Source organism: Neoarius graeffei, chromosome 17 (genome assembly GCF_027579695.1).
Source record: "Neoarius graeffei isolate fNeoGra1 chromosome 17, fNeoGra1.pri, whole genome shotgun sequence".
NCBI classification, from domain to species: Eukaryota; Metazoa; Chordata; class Actinopteri; order Siluriformes; family Ariidae; genus Neoarius; species Neoarius graeffei.
In genome coordinates, this window is record NC_083585.1 from 31825873 (window position 1) to 31848166 (window position 22294).

General features: G+C 40.8%; 1 protein-coding gene across 8 annotated transcripts in view; it reads right to left on the reverse strand.

Annotated features, from left to right (window-relative positions):
- The window catches only part of LOC132901549 (membrane-associated phosphatidylinositol transfer protein 3-like), a 111718-nt gene that overhangs the window by 23660 nt on the left and 65764 nt on the right, over nucleotides 1-22294 (reverse strand). For all 8 annotated transcript variants that reach the window (XM_060944010.1, XM_060944014.1, XM_060944007.1 and 5 more), the window contains 5 exons: nucleotides 16784-16938; nucleotides 16309-16479; nucleotides 8402-8575; nucleotides 5711-5859; nucleotides 4661-4774 (listed from right to left, as the gene is read on the reverse strand). In XM_060944010.1, coding sequence (XP_060799993.1) covers nucleotides 4661-4774; nucleotides 5711-5859; nucleotides 8402-8575; nucleotides 16309-16479; nucleotides 16784-16938 — 763 coding nt within the window. The remainder of the gene's footprint in view (nucleotides 1-4660; nucleotides 4775-5710; nucleotides 5860-8401; nucleotides 8576-16308; nucleotides 16480-16783; nucleotides 16939-22294) is intronic.

Sequence of the window (22294 nt, forward strand, 5' to 3'; positions counted from 1 at the left end):
AGCTTTCATTATTCTTTTTTTAAACTACAGAATTTGTGACAATAGTGCAGCGGAACAAGATGCTTTTAGACTGATGCTTAAATATGCAATCCAAAAGTGGGTGTCTTGTCTCCATTCAGTTTTCCATATGAATAGTCCTTTCCTCATATGTTCTTTTCACTGCACTGTGGGTTTGTAGACCTTTAATCCCACAATCTTTGCTGAGGCAGGCAGCCTACTATATTAAAGCAACCAGAACAATGAGAGAGGCAGAGGGTCAATGTCCCTGTGACAATAAACATGGCTCCCCCTGCAGCCTCCCTACATGCAGAGTGAGTCGACTCTGCTATAATTATTACCTATATGACCGATTAATTTTTGTGGTCATATAGTGGCAAAGTCAGGTCCGTTTAGTCAGTAGACTAAGTTCCACTCTGGATCATAATTCAGCTATTTTCACTTAGATAAGTTAGAAAGAAGTGGTACAAGGCGCAAATGGCACTAAAAATAAACAAATAAAGTAAGACTGTGAGTGGGAAAAATATAAAGATGAGCAAAACGTCTGAAAAATTACCATGTCTTTCCCAGTATAATAATTTAGTTGTGTAATTCTAACATAGTCATGTACTGTAACAATATACAAATGATGTATTCTGAATAATGTTTTGAATAACATTATCTAAGCTAGAACAGAAAGCACATTGTGGCAGTGGTAACACACTCAAAAAAAAAATTGCAGTCATGCAGAAAGTCAGACAGAGCCAGATGATTCATGTGGGGAGAGAGCCAATGAGCCACAAGAGCTAAAGCAGGATTGAAGTGTCAGGTGTCAGCTGAGGGTGATGTAGAAGCGGAGTGTAAGACAGACATAAAAGCTATGCATGTCCACAAGCACAGTACCATCAGGTTTGTGGTGAAGAATGACTTCTGTTAGTCCTTTTCATATGGACTCTGCGTACTGAAATGATCTAGAACTGCTACTGTATGATATTAAAATGGTATTAGCAAGAAGCATTTAAATTAGGTTTGTAAAAAAGGACTAAAGATATACTGTATCTTATGTCAGAAATATAGTTATTATATCAAAAAATGGTGTTCATAACACTGGTTTTATCTGATCTACTAGTTTTAACTAATGTATACATTTTCTTATAACTAACCTTTGAGAATTAAATGAAATAACTCCATTGTACCTTCAGCAACAAACAACGTTTAAAATAAACATATTTGTACCTGTACACTGTGTACAGATTTTATTTTAAAAGAAAAACAATGTCCCTGGGTGCTGACGTCTTACTCACTCCGAGGTTCAAATATTGCACTCCGAGTGCAAATCATGACATCACCTACATGCTACGTGACTTACCAAGGCTAGAGGATTTAGTGGATATATTATTTCTAAATTGTTGAAACAATCCTAAAGATGCCTGAATGTCAAGCATTTGGGTGTAAAAATAAGCTTGGTCATTGATCATTTTATGTGACATGCTTTTGCTTGGTTTTATTCACTGAGAAAAGCAATCTTTTTTGATGGCAAGAATCATGTTGCTATGGCAACTGGATTGTTTATTAGTATCTGTGTCAGTACCGCATATGCGTTATCTAGCCCAGTGAGATTTAAACTTCATAAAAGAGAAGTCTGTTGATTCGTGGATTTTGTTGCCAGTAAAAATCACATGGTTACAGAAACTTTCTGATTAGATTTTTAGAATTAGAAGCCTGTAATTGCCGTATATGCATTACAGTACAGTGAAATTCTTTCTCTGCATTTAACCCATCTGAAGCAGTGAAAATGCACATGCGTATACACAGAGAGAGAGAGAGAGAGCAGTGGCACCTGGGGATTTTTTTTTTAGAATTAGAAGGCTTTATTTGATGGCTCTGTGTAATAAAGGTAAACAGCGTTCTAGGGTGCGTTAACGTCATGCCCCAATATCTGGTTTCAGTGCAAATGGTTGCGGCCATGTAAGCCTATTTTTAGCAATATTGTAACTTTTAAAATGGATAAATTACTGCTCTAAAGTTTTGCTGTTGTTGTTGTTGTTGTTGTTTTTAAATGTGCAGAGGGCACATCAGGACACTTACCGTGGTTGGCAAACTGTGTTTATTTTTGGATTTTGTTTAACTTTACTGAGATTAATGTTAAAATGACAGCATTGAATGGACTCATTCTCATTGTTAGCTGCTCTATCAATCATTCACCCTCAAGATTCATTGGGCCTGATCGAGTAGATTTGTTTTTAATTTGGCAGTTAAACATTTTCAGACTTTCAGGGAATTGCATTAATTAACTCATTCAATACCTAATGATCAGCAGACTGTAAAAACATGCCACATAAATGGCTTAAAACTGTAAAAGTCAATTCAGTTTATTTGTATAGTGCTTTTATCAATAGACACTGTCACAAAGCAGCTTTACAGAAAAATAAAGACTTTAAAGATATGAGCTAATTTTATCCTGAATAAATTTATTTATCCCTAATGAGCGAGCCTGAGGTGATGGTAGCAAGGAGAAACTACTTCAGACGACATGAAGAAACCTTGAGAGGAACCAGACTCAAAAGGGAACCTATTCTCATCTGGGTGATAACAGATAGCATGATTATAAATAACTCACTTCTATAACTGTCGTATATAGTCAAAGTACAACTGTATAACCAGGAAATTCATTATAGTTTTAACATGAAGTCTATTTTGTTGAAGATATCAACTGTTCATTGATAGAGACTTGAGTGCAAAACTGTTTATGAAAACTGCAGTCCTAAAGTTATCATGGCAATTGTAGTCCTAAACCATCGTAGCAAAATTGTAAGTGCCCAGAGCCAACTTCTAAGCATATCTTTCAACTGTGTATACAGAGCTGTCCACAGGAGCGAAGTGATGAGACTCCAGCCAGAAGTCATATTTGTGCACAGAGACATGCATTTGGAACTCACACTCTCACTCTCTCACACACACACACACTATATAGTATGTGTCCAGTTGTAATTGTTTTTAATCAATCCATCAGTAAGCTATAGCAAGAGCATGTGCGATGACCATGCAGTACAGTGCCTTGCAAAAGTATTCATACCCCTTGAACTTTTTCACATTTTTCCACCTTATAACCACAAACTTAAAAGTTTTTTTTATTGAGATTTTATGTGATAGACCAACACAGAGTAGCACATAATTGTGAAGTGAAACGAAAATGATAAATGGTCTTCAAAATTTTAAACAAATAAAAATCTGAAAAATGTGGTGTGCATTAGTATTCAGCCCCCTGTCCTCTGATACCTCTAAATACAATCCAGTGCAATCAATTGCCTTCAGAAGTCATCTAATTAGTTAATAGAGTCCTACTGTGTGTAATTTACTCTCAACATAAATACACTTGTTCTGTGAAGGCCTCAGTGGTTTGTTAGAAAACACTGAAGAACAAACAGCATCATGAAGACCAAAGAACTCACCAGACAGGTCAGGGATAAAGTTCTGGAGAAGTTTAAAGCAGGGTTAGGTTATAAAAAAAATATCCCAAGCTCTGAACATCTCAAGAAGCACTGTTCAATCCATAATTCAAAAATGGAAAAAGTATGGCACAACTGCAAACCTACCAAGACATGGCCGTCCACCTAAACTGACAGAGCGAGCAAGGAGAGCACTGGTCAGAGAAGCAGCCAAGAGGCCCATGATCACTCTGGAGGAGCTGCAGAAATCCACAGCTCAGGTGGGAGAATCTGTGCACAGGACAACTATAAGTCGTACACTCCACAAATCTGGCCTTTTTGAAAGAGTGGCAAAAAGAAAGCCATTGTTGAAAAACAGGCATAAGAAGCCATGTAGGGGACACAGCAAACATGTGGAAGAAGGTGCTTTGGTCAGATGAGACCAAAGTTGAACTTTTTGGCCTAAATGCAAAGCGCTATGTGTGGCAGAAAACTAGCACTGCTCATCACCCTGCACACACCATCCCCACTGTGAAACGTGGTGGTGGCAGCATCATGCTATGGGGATGCTTTTCTTCAGCAGGGACAGGGAAGCTGGTCAGAGTTGATGGGAAGATGGATGGAGCTAAATACAGGGCAATCCTGGAAGAAAACCTGTTGGAGGCTGCAAAAGACTTGAGACTGGGAAGGAGATTCACCTTCCAGCAAGACAATGACCCTAAACATACAGCCAGAGCTACAATGGAATGGTTTAGATCAAAGAATATTCATGTGTTAGCATGGCCCAGTCAAAGTCCAGACCTAAATCCCATTGAGCATCTGTGGCAAGACTTGAAAACTGCTGTTCACAGACACTCCCCATCCAATCTGGCTGAGCTTGAGCTATTTTGCAAAAAAGAATGGGCAAAAATTTCAGTGTCTAGATGTGCAAAGCTGGTAGAGACATACCACAAAAGACTTGCAGCTGTAATTGCAGCAAAAGGTGGCTCTATAAAGTATTGATGCAGAAGGGCTGAATACTAATGCACATCACATTTTTCAGATTTTTATTTGTTTAAAATTTTGAAGGCCATTTATCATTTTCGTTTCACTTCACAATTATGTGCTACTCTGTGTTGGTCTATCACATAAAATCTCAATAAAAAACTTTTAAGTTCGTGGTTGTAAGGTGGAAAAATGTGAAAAAGTTCAAGGGGTATGAATACTTTTGCAAGGCACTGTACATATGCTGTATGTGTATGCTGTGCATCACTAACCCTTAACTTAACATGTGTGCGTCTTCGGAGCCATTTCTCTCTGGGGTTGGAAGGGGAAAAGTAGGAGTCTAAGCTGTCTGCCTCCTGAGCCTTCACACAGTCATACTGCATCACCTGTCAATCACACAAACACACATTGGCAACCAATAAGCACATTTCCTTCACAAGATGGGAATCTGGTCTCAGCACCTGCTCTACAGGAAGGGTTTTTTTTTAATGCAATGCAAAAGTATTCTATTTTCTGAGTGTCTCAAACAATGTCACCAAAAATAACTACTGCCTTTTTCAGACAGTTGACAATCACTTGGCACAAAAGCGAACTGTTTCACTATTTTACTAGTCTATTCACCAAATCGACACTTGCTTCATTGCTTCTGTTCACAGTCAGGGTAATACAGCATGAAGTGCTTTGCCTGATTATATGAATTTTTGAGAAGGATCAACTCTTCTTCTCAGATTTATTTTCACATCAATCTACCCTATGTAGTGCCAAATAAGAAATAAGTGATACATCAACCATATAAAAAGAAATGAAAGGTATTGACGCCTGAATGTAGAATTTAGATTTAATGAAACAATTCACAATGTGATAATCCATAAAAGTATTTGCAGACAGAGTGCCACACTGTATGAAGGCTTGAACTGCTACATTGCAGCAGTGAGAAGCTTTTTTTCCCATTACTTTACATCTTAAGCCTGTAATGTCCAAGGGTGTGTCAAATGAAAACCTTAATAGTGTGTCATAAATGTGAGAAATGGTATATAAAATTTGTAGTTGCAAAAATAAAAATGTACTACCGCCCATTGTTCTTAATAATCTACTGGTACCTTAAATCTGGCATACTGTTGTGACACCTATTTAGAATAAACAATACAGAAAAAATAAGGTTTTCATTTGCCTCGCCATTGTACAAAGATCTTTAAATCTCATTTAACTGGCTTGAGAGAGATTTTGCCTCTTTGAACTAATGTGAGCTGATGTATGTGTGTGTTATAGAAGCATATTTCCTCTATAATACACAAAGAAAAACTCTTAGATTTATGTATTACCTGTCTGAGTAGAAAGGCCACTACATCAGTAGATTCCCAGTAAGATGCATGGAATAGTTGAGGCAAAGCCACAGTGGGGAATGCAGTCAACATATCAGGACAATAAAGTGCATAGTCCAGCCGTTTAGAGCCCCACCAGCTACTGGAGACTGAAACACACACATGCACGCAATAAGTCGACACTATGGTCCAGGCTTGTAGTACTCGAATCCAGGACTCGGACTCAAGTCTGACTCGTGCCCTAATTTTAACAACTCATGACTTGACTTGAACACTGATGACTTGGATTTGGACTCGCATATTAACTGCATTCAGATTCATAAATTGGAGAAGAGGACTCAGATTTTTTCTTCATTTTTTGTAACGTCATAATAATTTGGCATAAGATATTTATATCTACGTTAATTTTTTTACTAATTTCATGCAAGAGTGTCACACCTGCGTGCCTTGGCGCGTGCATCAGATAGACTCTCGGGCGCGCTCCGGACAGTGCATGCGCCAAGCGGACTCTCATGCACGTGCCATAAACAACTCGCACCTGTACAGGATTAAGGCGCAGTCAGCACGCCTATATAAAAACTGTGAAAACACACTTACTTTGCGAAGTATTGAGCTGCATTGCTGACACATTACTGAGCCTTATTTCTTCGTTTGGTTTCCTGATCCCTGATTTCCTGTTTCTTGTCTTTGATTCTGCCGAGTCTACGATAGCCTGTTTGTGCTTCGCTCGACCTATTGCCTGTTTCACTGTTTTACGATTTTGCCTGCTGTTCTGGATTGTTTACCGTCTTCACTTGTATTAATAAACACACCTTCTGCACTTGCATCCGTCTCCCAACCATCTCTGACAGAATACTTCACACTCCCTGACAAAGAGAAGCACATTCACCTGTTCATACGTCATGTTCAGGAACAAACTAATGTTAATGGTGCTAAAACAGCCACCGTCAAATGGTGCGGTTGGAGTCTTGTTCTCGGACTCAACTCAGACTCGACTCGGATCAATAGCAGACTCAACTCGGATCAATAGCAGACTCAACTCAGATCAATGGTAGACTCAACTTGAAAAAAATTTAATGACTTAGACTTGACTCGAACACTAGGGACTCGAGACTGGACTCAGACTCGAGGTTTAGTGACTCGACTACAATACTGCTATGGTCTTGTCTCACACTGAAGAATCGTTGTTAATACACAATTATGCCCAAGAAGCATTTGATTATATCACTAAATAGAAGCCACAAATGTCTCATTAAAACTGTTCTACATAGGGCTAATCACTGTGGCATTAAACCTTCCAGCACAATAAACCAGCTACGTGGAAATGTACAATGGACAAATGAAAGAATATGACCTATGAAAGAATAGGATTTAAGCCAGACACACAGTGTATGCCTTATAAAATCATGCTTATTGATGACAGCTCACAATGCACATTTTAATCACTCAGTCTGAAACCCTATACAATCACACTGTACAAAAATAACTGGATTGACTGATATGTTATAAAGTAAATACTTGCACTATGAATGAAAAACAATCTATTCACACCGTTCTATACACTGACAATTTTGGTTCTGAAAATACATTTTTATCTCTCTGCCTTGGTGGATCTGTCAGAGTGCATATAGTAAGCACCGCTTATCAGTGCGAAGCTGTTACTCAGGCTCAGCTCGAGGTTAGGAGAATGACAGTGCCTTGTTGCCGCTGCTCAATCAACCTGGCTGATGTGATTTCTTTGCACCATTCTGTGACATTTGTAATTATTGTTGCCATGTGCAAATGCACTAATTTCAGTTCATGACCTTTTGCAATCAGTCTGTGAGACCGCTCAGGCTCCAACTGGCTGACCAAAGATTTCATTTATTCTTTCATCTGCAATAAAATGCTTTATTTAAATGTTTATCAGGATGAGAGTGGATCTAAAGCCTGTATAATATCACTCCTTCACACCTACGAGCAATTTTATGATCACAGCATGTGTTTGGGAGATGATGTGGACATAGCGAGTCAGCTCAGGACTGGAACTGTGAGAACCCAACACTACCTGCTGGTCCACCATGCTGGAAAATCACAAATGTTCAGTATCCAGTCATCTGACAACTTTATCAATAATTTTGTGTAGCTCACAAGTAGGACAACAGAAAAGCGTTCATTTTATGTCCAGATTGCAAGCTCGAATCCCAATGATGCCACAGCCATCTGTGGTGGGGGCCAAGAGAGCAAAATTGGCCGTGTTCTCTAGGTGGAGATGATGGCATACTCCCACGACACTGGCCAATTTATCTGTGTCTATGAGATACAGTTGACTAGCTTCACAATCCAGAGGAATCATGTGTTAGCCTTTACCCGCCCTGGTTGGTAGTTGTCATATGATAGCTACGTACAGTATAAGAGAGCTAGATGGTGGGTGGGAATTGACAGATGGCCAAATTGGGGAGAAAGACACAGAAAAATTAAAACATTAAAAAAAAAGATTGTTTGGGCAATTAATCAAGCAACGCTGCCCACCCTCACATGTCAAACCACAGCTGATGCAGCTCAAATTCAACCTGACTATGAAGAATGATCATTAATCACCAAATCCGCTTTAAATGTCATTGTATGCCTGGCATGAAAAAACACAGCAGTTCTGAGTGGGTGTGGAGGGGTTTCGATTGATTAATAGAGTGCACCTGCCTACACACTCACTGTTGGCAATGGTGAGGCTCAGCTTGTTCTCTCTGCAGCCAGAGGGTTCACTGTCAACATCAACCTCCTGCTTCATTGCCTTCTCTGCTTCATCCACACAAGAGGAGAATATAGCACCACCTGGAGCAGGGCCTCCATCCAGGAACACATCAGGGTGGCTATGGATCTCATCAACTGAAAGGAAACAAAAAGTGCACTGTAAGTGAATCTGTAAGTTGCGTTTTACTGTCTTTCAAAGAAACAGTTTTGTGGTAGAAAAATGATATTGAAAACTGTCCAAATAACATTTATCTTTTAAAGTAGTGGCAATTATCAGTAAATGAAATTTCTGAGGTGTACATTTACATCATTTTTTGATCATTTAAAATAAAAATGGTATTAAAAACAGACGTGCACATGGATATAATAACATTTATTTAACAAAACTGTCTAAAATAGTTTAAATTGTTTAACTGTGCTTTTAAGAAATATATATCCCTTAAGAATCATGAAATGTACATTACAGTAATTTGGTTTTAAAACCGTTATATTAATAATGGAAAAAAAATAATGGTGGTGTTTTGAATTGGTTATCACAAGCTCTGCCAGCCACAAAATTCACTTCCACAAAACAAGTTGATTGTTTCTCTCTGATTGCTTTGTTTGGAGTAATTTTCCTTCTCTGTAGTTAATTTGTTCACAAAACACTATCTAAAGTAACAAGCTACAATAACATTGTTGGGCTAAACTCGTCAGCAAATAACAATACTTGTTGTGTTGACTGAGGCTTGTTCCACAGCACCATCCCTTTTTGTGCACTCATCATATATGGTGGTAGTCCATGAAGTAATTGTCAACACCGATGGACTTTTTTTTTTTTTTAAACCAGTGCTCTAATCTACATGTTTACCCTGTACTGCTCTTTGAACTGCCTCCACTTGAGCTCATTTATTACATGTAAACAGATAACGGATGACTTAGTTAGTTTGTCCCTTATGGCCCATATGCTCCATTTTAGAGCATTTGTTCATTTACAGTAGAATATATTCGTTAGCTGACGATACACAACAGTGTCAAGGCATATTATTACAGACCATTTGCCATATATCAATGTGCACTTCTTCCAGATCATTGTGCTTTGATTACATCAGTAGATATACAGTGCATGAGCCACATTCTGTAGAGCAGGGGTTCTCAAACTTTTTATAGCCAGGAATCCCTTTAATTAAAAAAAAATTCCCTTACAGATTATATCTTTATTGAAATCATTTGATTTAAGTTCATGTTATTTACAAGCCTACTTCTTTTTAAGTTTTTGGATTAGGATTAAATGTATTCAATTTAAGTGATGGGCGGCACGGTGGTGTAGTGGTTAGCACTGTCACCTCACAGCAAGAAGGTTCTGGGTTCGAGCCCAGTGGCTGATGGGGGGTCTTTCTGTGTGGAGTTTGCATGTTCTCCCCATGTCTGTGTGGGTTTCCTCCGGGTGCTCCGGTTTCCCCCATGGTCCAAAGACATGCAGGTTAGGCTAATTGGTGGTTCTAAATTGACCGTAGGTCAAATGTGAGTGTGAATGGTTGTGTGTCTCTATGTGTCAGCCATGCGATGACCTGGTGGCTTGTCCAGGGTATACCCCACCTCTCGCCCAAAGTCAGCTGGGATAGGCTCTAGCTTGCCTGTGACCCTGCACAGGATAAGCGGTTACAGATAATGGATGGAATTCAAGTGACCAGTGAAACAGGTTAATAAATATACATGTAAGTACTCAGTAATAAATTGTTGTGATTTGATTTTTTCTTTACACCACTGTAACAGAATTAAAAATTGCAAACCCCAATTTGAGAATCATGACAATAGAGGCCTGTTTTCTTCTTGTTTTTCCAGCATTCACTTTCATACTTTCATATAACATTCTGTTGTAATTGGTTTGAGTCTAAATTTTCTAAATCCAAATGATGATCAAGATTAAATTTGAGGCTACATATTCGCAATTTCTTATTTATGAATCTAAGTTATATACAGCAACTTGGAACCTACCGTAACTGTCTAAACTTTGGTATTGTGCAATGTGCTTACACTGAACAAAACGTGATCTTGACTTCATTGTGCTACTATGATTTTTTTTTTTTAAAGTCTGTTCAACAGATATTTCCACATTAACACTGACAAAGGAAAAACATGACAAGGAAACAGTCTGCTCTGAATCCAAAGGTTCTTTTGCTCATTGCAAATTTGGCAAAACTTCGATGGAGACAAATGTAACCTTAGCAGTGTAATGCTAATATGTAATGCAGACATGCACTATGATATCGCTTCGACACTCCACTCTGCCACAGTTCAAATTCCATGTGCTTCTATTTTTAGTTTATATATTAGTTTATTCGTATTTAATATGAATATATTTCCACTTTGTGTTCAGGTTCACTGCATGTTTTCATTGCTCTCTTTCTCACGCAACCATTTTTATCAACTATATTTGTCTTGTTGCTTTAAGCCATTAAATCCTTTGTACATTTGTTTTATTACACTGTTTGTATTATATTTTTATCTTCTTATGCATGAATTTTTAAGGGATATGGCTCCTTGTACTAGAGCCCTTACAGGAATACTGCTTTATTTATTTCTGTTTTCACAGAAAGTTAATTATTATAATATTTTACAGTTTCTGTCAAATTTCAACAAGGCAAATTGCTGTAATTTAGCATTTTTTCTTTTGACACTTTTTTTTTAACATTATGTTTCAGAACTGCAGATACAATTTAAAGATTACATGCTTATTCACACCATAGTAGCACATTTTAACAATATTATGGCAGTGGTGCTAATTGTATAGAATGAATTTAGCATTTTAAAAATTTTATTATTTGCAGGTTGGTTGTGTTTTGCATTAACACATGTATGACCAAATTAACAGAAAAAAATATACAGTAGCTGCATGTTTTGAGGGAATGGTGCATGATGAAACCCTTCACTCAATCAGAAATAGAAAATGTTTTGATCCACTTATTACCAATATAACTGCAACATCTTGCTGGATCTGTGAAGCTCAATTTTTCTTCTTATCCAAGATAAACATTTTGTTTTCTGAGTGTGAGCCATCTCTTTAACTTCTGCCTCTATATGTATGCCTTCTCCATATGGTATAATGGAGCCAACCAATATGTGGTTTCATTATATTAAGGTCCTTAGCATAGTATCCCAATAGGCAAGGCTTAGTTACAGTCACTATGTATTCATGTGTGCAGTCAATCACAGTGACTACAAATGGCAGAGGTTCACCTTTCCAGTCCTATGCCCTTTCAACAATTGGCTCTTTTGCCATTTCTCATTTACCAGCCCAGTGCGTTTGTGGACAGCGAAAGCCTGGATGCTTATAAGAAGAGCTGTTTAGAGCAGGTGACAGAGGAGAGGGATGGAGGAATTTCCATTATGAAAAACTTGAGAGCAGTGATAGGGAGGTGAGGTTCATATAGCATGAAAGATGGAGGAGATGTAGAGAGCAGATGGCTGTAGGTGTGAATTTTAAACAGGGTAAGCGTTATCAGAGCAGTTTGACAAAGGCACCCAGTTCCAGCTCTGTTCCTATCTGTGAACAGCAGCAAGAAGCAGGCAGCACTGGTGAGTCAAACACCATGACTAAAATCTAACATGACCGAATTAAATCAGCAAACTAATATATGCACATAGAAAAAAAACAAGTAGCCCACACTCATTTATCAAAATACACTCCTAAGTAGTTTATCTTTGATTTAACCCAATACACTTTCTCTGAAACAATGAACGATGCAGACAAAGGGAGATAAAACAGGCAAGAAAGGACAAGGATAGAGATAAACATAGAAAGACTATGGTATCAAGTCACGACCAGAAGGGTGCTACTTTTTTAGAATACTGGACGTACAGCGGTGCTTGAAAGTTTGTGAACCCTTTAGAATTTTCTATATTTCTGCATAAATATGACTTAAAACATCATCAGATTTTCACACAAGTCCTAAAAGTAGATAAAGAGAACCCAGTTAAACAAATGAGACAAAAATATTATACTTGGTCATTTATTTATTGAGGAAAATGATCCAATATTACATATCTATGAGTGCCAAAAGTATGTGAACCTTTGCTTTCAGTATCTGGTGCGACCCCCCCGTGCAGCAATAACTGCAACTAAACGTTTACGGTAACTGTTGATCAGTCCTACACACTGGCTTGGAGGAATTTTAGCCCATTCCTCCGTACAGAACAGCTGCAACTCTGGGATGTTGGTGGGTTTCCTCACATGAACTGCTCGCTTCAGGTCCTTCCACAACATTTCGATTGGATTAAGGTCAGGACTTTGACTTGGCCATTCCAAAACATTCACTTTATTCTTCTTTAACCATTCTTTGGTAGAACGACTTGTGTGCTTAGGGTCGTTGTCTTGCTGCATGACCCATCTTCTCTTGAGATTAAGTTCATGGACAGACATCCTGACAGTTTCCTTTAGAATTCGCTGGTATAATTCAGAATTCATTGTTCCATCAATGATGGCAAGCCGTCCTGGCCCAGATGCAGCAAAACAGACCCAAACCATGATACTACCACCACCATGTTTCACAGATGGGATAAGGTTCTTATGCTGGAATGCAGTGTTTTCCTTTCTCCAAACATAATGCTTCTCATTTAAACCAAAAAGTTCTACTTTGGTTTCATCCATCCACAACACATTTTTCCAATAGCCTTCTGGCTTGTCCACATGATATTTAGCAAACTGCAGATGAGCAGCATTGTTCTTTTTGGAGAGCAGTGGCTTTCTCCTTGCAACCCTGCCATGAACACCCTTGTTGTTCAGTGTTCTCCTGATGGTGGACTCATGAACATTAGCCAATGTGAGAGAGGCCTTCAGTTGCTTAGAAGTTACCCTGGGGTCCTTTGTGACCTCGCCAACTATTACACGCCTTGCTCTTGGAGTGATCTTTGTTGGTCGACCACTCCTGGGGAGGGTAACAGTGGTCTTGAATTTCCTCCATTTGTACACAATCTGTCTGACTGTGGATTGGTGGAGTCCAAACTGTTTAGAGATGGTTTTGTAACCTTTTCCAGCCTGACAAGTATCAACAATGCTTTTCTGAGGTCCTCAGAAATCTCCTTTGTTCGTGCCATCCTCAACACGTTCTACAGAAGCACCATAGAGTGCATTCTAACCAGCTGCATTTCTGTGTGGTGTGGAGGCTGCAGTGCCTCTGACTGGAAGAATGTGAGGAGAGTGGTGAGGACAGCAGAGAAAATCATTGGGACTTCTCTTCCCTCCATTCAGGACATTGCACCAAGGCATTGCATGTCTCGAGCCAGAAACATCATCAGTGACCCCTCACACCCTCATTATGGACTGTTCTCCCCTCTGGCCTCTGGAAGGAGGTTCTGTAGCATTAGGTGCAGGACCACCAGGTTCTGTAACAGCTTTTTCCCCTAGGTCACCAGACTGCTGAACTCCAAACCCAAACTCTAAACTTCTATTTATAACTTGAACATTTCAAATTCCACAGGTCACTTTATACTATTGCACTTTATAATAATTTTGCTGCTGCATAATTTAATACACTTCATATTTATTTCTGTGCTGAGCCAAATTGCAACGAAATTTTGTTCGGTGTACACTTGTTGCATACTGAATATGTGTGTGTGTGTGTGTGTGTGTGTGTGTGTGTGTGTGTGTGTGTGTGTGTGTGGAGAAGAGAATCATGAGACAGATCTTTATGAAGATACAGTATAGACATACTAAGGCACAGACATTTCCACCATACAACTCAACATAAACTACAAGACCTCTGGCAGATAGGAGAGGGGTAACATAAAACTTGGAGACTTGCAAGTTCCATGCTCATAATAACTAATAAAATTTGTGGAAAATAAAGGACGAAAGTTCTTTAAAGGTCTTTGATAGTTCCTAAGAATAATGATGCAAAATAAGCCCATAACACCAGCCTTTTATCCTCTTGCTGCAATTTTCCTTTGAATCAGCTTACAAATGAAGTCATTGTGAACACCCAGATAATTATAAACAAGGAAACAGACTAGCTATTCCTGGATATTAAAGACAATAATCACATTCAAAGACCTGCCATGTGGATCAGTGGTGACTATGATGGAACTATGTTTCCCACAGGGGTGACTTCAGAGATGCTTCATGTGGCTATAAAATTAAATTACCAGAGCATGTGTTTGTTGCTTTTTAAAATACTTTTAAAAGCGTTGTTTGTGGTAAAGAGTGATTCTTCAGTCTCCTCACTTAGTTTGTATTATATTTCTCTGAGGCTGTAAGTCATTTATCTGTCTATGGCTCATTACTGCTGTGATGCAAGATTACAGTTTTAATTAGGCTCAAGTTCCACATACAGGAGCTACATTAATATTAATGTCAGAGCTTTCTGATAATGACACTTACTGTATCATATCAAGTCAAAGTCCCTCTCATGCCAGAATCTGGTCTTCCTAGGCAGTCTCCTGTCCCAGTACTAACCAGCTCTTTAAGGTGTATGGGTGCAGTGCCGATCTCCGTTTTGATAGCCCTCGGCCTCTTGCCTATATAGCTAGGGTTACAGTGGGGGGCTAGTCCTCTGGTGATGGCGAGAGTTTGACTTTCCCACTCGCATCGTTATTGCAACGTGCCTTACTAGATGGTAGTAGGTACCTTTTTTTTTTTTTTTTAATGATGGTCTTTGGTATGATCCAACCACGAGTAGAACTCGCAATCTTCCGGTCAAGAGGCGGACACGCTAACCACTAGGCCAATTTGCAGTCTATTGTATCATATAGATATATAAAAATATTATAATGCTATATTCTTTGTTTTAATGTTTGGCAAACAGGTTGCAGTTTTTCTTCTTTAATAAACCAATGCATATCACACACCATGTTTTGCACTACATATTCAAGGTCTACAAAATGGTGGTGTAGTGGTTAGCACTGTCGCCTCACAGCAAGAAGATTCTGGGTTCAAGCCCAGTGGCCGGCAGGGGCCTTTCTGTGTGGAGTTTGCGCATTCCGCCCGTGTCTGCATGGGTTTCCTCCGGGTGCTCCGGTTTCCCCCACAATCCAAAGACATGCAGTTAAGTTAACGTGGGGCGGCCTTGGGCTGAAGTGCCCTTGAGCAAGGTACCTAACCCCTGACTGCTTCCTGGGTGCTGTAGTGTGGCTGCCCACTGCTCTGAGTGTGTGTGCATGTGTTCACTGCTTCAGATGGGCTAAATGCAGAGGATGAATTTCACTGTGCTTGAAGTGTGCATGTGACAAATAAAGGTTTCTTCTTCTTAAAAATGTGTGATAGCACACAAAATGTGTGATAGCTGTGTTAAGCAGCCTACTTTTATAAAAGAAATGGGCCAAAGTAACAAAAGATTAGTTAATAAATATGTGCCCCAAAAGTAGGCTATAATGTTCTCTTTTCAAACTAGCTTATACAGTAATGCAGTACTGGGGATTGCGGCTCGATTGACAATAGAGAGAAAGTGCTAGGAGCACAAGTGCTTGGGTGATCCTGAGGGAGAATAGAGGAGACAGGAGGACAATAGAGGTGATCTGCAATTACATTTAAAATGTGGGTCTTGCAGAGAGAGTTACTTTTCCTCTAACTGTTTAGATGTAACCAGGAAATTACCTGCACATGTTGTTCAGTCATTCATGCATTTGGAAAGTGTCATTCATGCATTTGGAAAGTTGCCTACTGTGTTTTGGCAGTGTTTTGCATTACACAGCAGGGAGATACATTTTGTGCATATGTTTGTAGAATTCGGCTTGTCTTGACTTGAGTCAAAATTTTATATAAGTAGTAACATGTGCTGCACATAAGAAGTATATTGTGTTAAAATAAATTTGATGACAGTGTTTTACCCAAGTAATAATAGATGAAGTTTTAAATAACCAATAACTGGGATAAAGGATCATTTCACCCTCACCAATGAGGGTAGAGCAGCCATCTCCTAGAGGGTAGCAATGATATCGTGGAACAGGGAATGGAGGCAGCTGGTGAAAGCAAGAATGCAGGAGGGGCTCCAGTCTAGAGGCTGATGGGTCAGAGAGGTAAAACAGGTTGAAGATCTGAGAACAAGCAGGCTGCAGCTGAGTCACTGCAACAAAGAGGTGTGAAAAAAAACCATAAGTGAGAAAGGGAGTCTGAGTATAGACACAGAGCATAGTATGTTCTTCATAATAATTATCTTTCTAAAGGTAAGAGATAGAAACTGAGTGATTGAAGGCTAGCCACTGTAATATGGTGACAGCTCTGCACTTCACTCTGCTGGATATTGAAATAATTAGACTATATGTCAAGTGTAAGCTAATAGCGCATACAGAGGACAATGTGCAGGGGACAAATTAAACTAAAGTTCTGTTTGCTTGTGGGTGCGTGTGGTACTTTAGTGTGAGACCGACCTTTGACTGAAGGAAGAACAGTGCATCTCATGGCTAACACTAGTCCAAGTGGGCAGCCTAGCAGAAAGCATTCAGACACATCAAAGTCAAAATGACCTGGATTCCACCTTGGAATGCTTCTTCTTGAGCTTGGATCTATTCCATCCTGGACCTGACTATACACACATACAAACAAAGACACTCACATCATTAATGCATGAATGAATGAACGTAACCAAATCTATCAATTCTGAACCTAATGTACATGGTGCTTTTAAGGCAAGCAAGAGTGAAGGATAAAATCATCTTGTGCCTTTGTGACTGTCACATAGCTCCTTTACAAGCCTTGACCATTCCTTTCTGTCATTGGTAATCACTACCGCTTCTTCAAATGTGATGGAATGTCCTTTGAGGTCTCTGATAACATTGTCTCTCCATCTCATTCTTTGTCAACCAGGCCTTCATGTTCCTGATGGGTTCCAAAAGAGGAGTCTATGGGTAATTTGGGAAGGTACCATCCTAACTACATGGGTAAACCATGTTAGTCGTTTCTCTGATAGTATGTTTATCACTGGAGGTTGGTAAGTGCATTTGTATAATTCCTTATTTGAGATGTGGTCCATCCAACTGATATTGAGAATTCTTCTAAGAAAACAATTATAAAAGGACAAAAGATGTTGTTCTTCCTTGATGATTGAGTTCCAGGTTTCTGAACCATATAGAAGAGTGGTGGTAATGACTGCTTGGAAATTTTTCAACTTTGTGGTTAAATTTGTCAATTTGTGCTTCATTATTCGTAATTGTGGCAGCGGGGGCGTGGCCAAGCAGCAGTCTGTGAATGGAGGGCGGGGTCAGGGAAGGTAAGTGGCTAGGTCATTACACCTGATGTCAATTTGTGTGTGTGTGTGTTTTGTTGCAGGGATGGAGTATAAAGGGAGGGGAAGAGGAGAGAAGAGGCTCTCCCCAACCACAACACTTGTGTATGTGTGAGTGAGTGAGTGAGTGAGTGAGTGAGTGAGTGAGTGAGTGAGTGAGTGAGTGAGTGAGAGAGAAAGAAAGAAAGAAAGAAAGAAAGAAAGAAAGAAAGAAAGAAAGAAAGAAAGAGCTGAAAAGCCGAATAAAATGCGTGTGTGTAAACACAAACTCTCGCCTGCCGTGCTTCTGTGCTCCACCCACACTGGGGTTTACTACAGTGGTGCCGAAACCCGGGAGAAAAAGTACTCGTATTATTGCCCACGTCGAGTTCTAAATTAGTCGCCAAGTGGCAAGGGCCCTTTGAGGTCACACGGCGAGTCGGGGACGTCGACTATGAGGTAAAGCGAACGGATAGGGGCGGGGCACTGCAAGTATACCACCTCAACCTTTTAAAACGCTGGAATGAGGGGGTCCCCGTGGCGTTGGCATCGGTCGTCCCAGAGAAGGTGGAGCTGGGGCCGGAGGTAAAAAAGATAACATCCCAGACCACTCCGGTCCCTTGTGGAGACCACCTCTCACCGACCCAACTCACGGAGGTAGCCAGGTTGCAGAAGGAATTTTCCTTCGTGTTCTCGCCCCTTCCGGGTCGTACCCACCTTATAGAACACCACATTGAAATGCCCCCGGGGGTGGTAGTGCGTAGCCGCCCTTACCGCTTGCCCGAACACAAGAAAAAGGTGGTTCGGGATAAACTCAAGGCCATGCTCGAAATGGGCATAATCGAGGAGTCCCACAGTGACTGGAGCAGCCCAGTGGTCCTGGTTCCCAAGACTGATGGGTCGGTCCGGTTCTGTGTGGACTATAGAAAGGTCAACGCGGTGTCTAAATTTGACGCGTACCCAATGCCTCGCATTGATGAGTTGCTTGATCGGTTAGGCACTGCTCGCTTTTATTCGACACTGGATCTAACCAAGGGATATTGGCAGATCCCCTTGACTCCTCTATCCCGAAAGAAAACGGCCTTTTCCACATCATTTGGTTTACACCAATTTGTCACGCTCCCCTTTGGGTTATTTGGGGCGCCCACTACGTTCCAGCGGCTTATGGACAGGGTCCTCCACCCTCGTGCTGCCTACGCGGCCGCCTATCTAGACAACATAATAATCTACAGTCATGATTGGCCGCGGCACTTGGAACACCTGAGGGCTGTTCTAAAGTCGCTGAGGCGAGCGGGCCTCACAGCTAACCCGAAAAAGTGTGCGATTGGGCGGGTGGAAGTACGGTATCTGGGGTTCCACTTGGGTCATGGGCAGGTGCGTCCCCAAATTAACAAGACTGCAGCAATTGCGGCCTGCCCGAGGCCCGAGACCAAAAAGGAGGTGAGGCGGTTCTTGGGGCTGGCTGGCTATTATCGTAGGTTTATACCTAACTATTTGGACGTCACCAGCCCGCTAACCGACCTCACTAAAAAGGGGGCTCCAGATCCGGTCCAGTGGACGGAGCAATGCCAACAGGCCTTCTCGGAGGTAAAAGCTGCACTATGTGGGGGGCCACTTTTACACTCCCCTGACTTCTCCCTCCCCTTTATTTTGCAGACTGATGTATCGGACAGGGGGCTGGGGGCCGTTTTGTCCCAGGAGGTGGAGGGTGAGGAGCGCCCAGTGCTGTACATCAGCCAGAAGCTGTTGATGCGCGAGAGCAAGTACAGCACAATTGAAAAGGAGTGTCTCGCCATCAAGTGGGTGGTCCTCGCCCTCTGATACTACCTGCTGGGGCGCCCTTTCACTCTCTGTTCGGACCACGTGCCCCTCCAGTGGCTCCACCACATGAAGGATGCCATTGCACGGATCACCTGTTGGTATCTCGCGCTCCAGCCATTTAAGTTCAAGGTGATCCACAGGCCGGGGGCGCAGATGGTGGTGGCAGACTACCTGTCCCATCGGGGGGGGGAGTCAGCTTCAGGCCGGACGGCTCTCCGGCCTGAGTCGGGCGGTGGGGGTATGTGGCAGCGGGGGCGTGTCCAAGCAGCAGTCTGTGAATGGAGGGTGGGATCAGGGAAGGTAAGTGGCTAGGTCATTACACCTGATGTCAATTTGTGTGTGTGTGTGTGTGTGTGTGTGTGTGTGTGTGTGTGTGTGTGTGTGTGTGTGTGTGTTTTGTTGCAGGGATGGAGTATAAAGGGAGGGGGAGAGGAGAGAAGAGGCTCTCCCCGACCACAACACTTGTGTATGAGTGAGTGAGTGAGTGAGTGAGTGAGTGAGTGAGTGAGTGAGTGAGTGAGTAAGAAAGAAAGAAAGAAAAAGCTGAAAAGCCAAATAAAGTGCGTGTGTGTAAACACAAACTCTCGCCTGCCATGCTTCTGTGCTCCACCCACACCAGGGTTTACTACAGTAATATTTTGTTAAAAGCGCCAGCTGCCTTTCCAATTCTATTATCTATCTTTTGAGCGAGTTCTCCATTTACAGTCACAGTACTTCCAAGATAAGTAAACTCACTGACATTTTCTAGTATCTCATTGTGTCCCAGTGTGATGGTAAGCATTATTGGCTTTCTTGTGACTGACATCACCTTACTCTTCTTTGCATTTACAATCAGACCCACCGTGCTTGCTTTTTCTTCTAATTGCGATGTTGCAAACTGTAATCTAGTTTCAGCTTCCTTGAGGAGGACAAGATCATCAGCATAGTCAAGATCAGAGAGTCATTTCTGTTGGTACCTTGAGTGCTTTCATCTTTCAGTTATGATAGCCAAACCATTCTTCTTCAGGGCCTCCCGTAATACCCAATCAATGATTATTCCAAATAGCAGAGAGGACCATATACAGCCTTGCCTTACTCCTGTTGTTACAGGAAACCAGCTAGTCATTGCTCCGTCAACCTTGATGCAACATTCTGATCCCATGTACAGTGGTGCTTGAAAGTTTGTGAACCCTTTAGAATTTTCTATATTTCTGCATAAATATGACCTAAAACAACATCAGATTTTCACACAAATCCTAAAAGTAGATAAAGAGAACCCAGTTAAACAAATGAGACAAAAATATTATACTTGGTCATGTATTTATTGAGGAAAATGATCCAATATTACATATCTGTGAGTGGCAAAAGTATGCGAACCTTTGCTTTCAGTATCTGGTGTGACCCCCTTGTGCAGCAATAACTGCAACTAAATGTTTCCAGTAACTGTTGATCAGTCCTGCACACCGGCTTGGAGGAATTTTAACCCATTCCTCCATACAGAACAGCTTCAACTCTGGGATGTTGGTGGGTTTCCTCACATGAACTGCTCGCTTCAGGTCCTTCCACAACATTTCGATTGGATTAAGGTCAGGACTTTGACTTGGCCATTCCAAAACATTAACTTTATTCTTCTTTAACCATTCTTTGGTAGAACGACTTGTGTGCTTAGGGTCATTGTCTTGCTGCATGACCCACCTTCTCTTGAGATTCAGTTCATGGACAGATGTCCTGACATTTTCCTTTAGAATTCGCTGGTATAATTCAGAATTAATTGTTCCATCAATGATGACAAGCCGTCCTGGCCCAGATGCAGCAAAACAGGCCCAAACCATGATACTACCACCACCATGTTTCACAGATGGGATAAGGTTCTTATGCTGGAATGCAGAGTTTTCCTTTCTCCAAACATAACGCTTCTCATTTCAACCAAAAAGTTCTATTTTGGTCTCATCCATCCATAAAACATTTTTCCGATAGTCTTCTGGCTTGTCCATGTGATCTTTAGCAAACTGCAGACGAGCAGCAATGTTCTTTTTGGAGAGCAGTGGCTTTCTCCTTGCAACCCTTCCATACACACCATTGTTGATCAATGTTCTCCCGATGGTGGACTCATGAACATTAACATTAGCCAATGTGAGAGAGGCCTTCAGTTGTTTAGAAGTTACCCTGGGGTCCTTTGTGACGTTGCCGACTATTACACGCCTTGCTTTTGGAGTGATCTTTGTTGGTCGACCACTCCTGGGGAGGGTAACAATGGTCTTGAATTTCCTCCATTTGTACACAATCTGTCTGACTGTGGATTGGTGGAGTCCAAACTCTTTAGAGATGGTTTTGTAACCTTTTCCAGCCTGATGAGCATCAACAATGCTTTTTCTGAGGTCCTCAGAAACCTCCTTTGTTCGTGCCATGATACACTTCCACAAACATGTGTTGTGAAGATCAGACTTTGATAGATCCCTGTTCTTTAAATAAAACAGGGTGCCCACTCACACCTGATTGTCATCCCACTGATTGAAAACACCTGACTCTAATTTCACCTTCAAATTAACTGCTAATCCTAGAGGTTCATATACTTTTGCCACTCACATATATGTAATATTGAATCATTTTCCTCAATAAATAAATGAGAAAGTATAATATTTTTGTCTCATTTGTTTAACTGGGTTCTCTTTCTCTACTTTTAGGACTTGTGTGAAAAATCTGATGAAGTTTGAGGTCATTTATGCAGAAATATAGAAAATTCTAAAGGACTCACAAACTTTCAAGCACCACTGTACGTTTTCTTTATTATTCTTATAATCTCTGGTAGACCCTATGCTTTCATTATTTTCCATAGTGCATCTCTATGACTACTGTTGAAAGCAGCTTTAAAATTGAC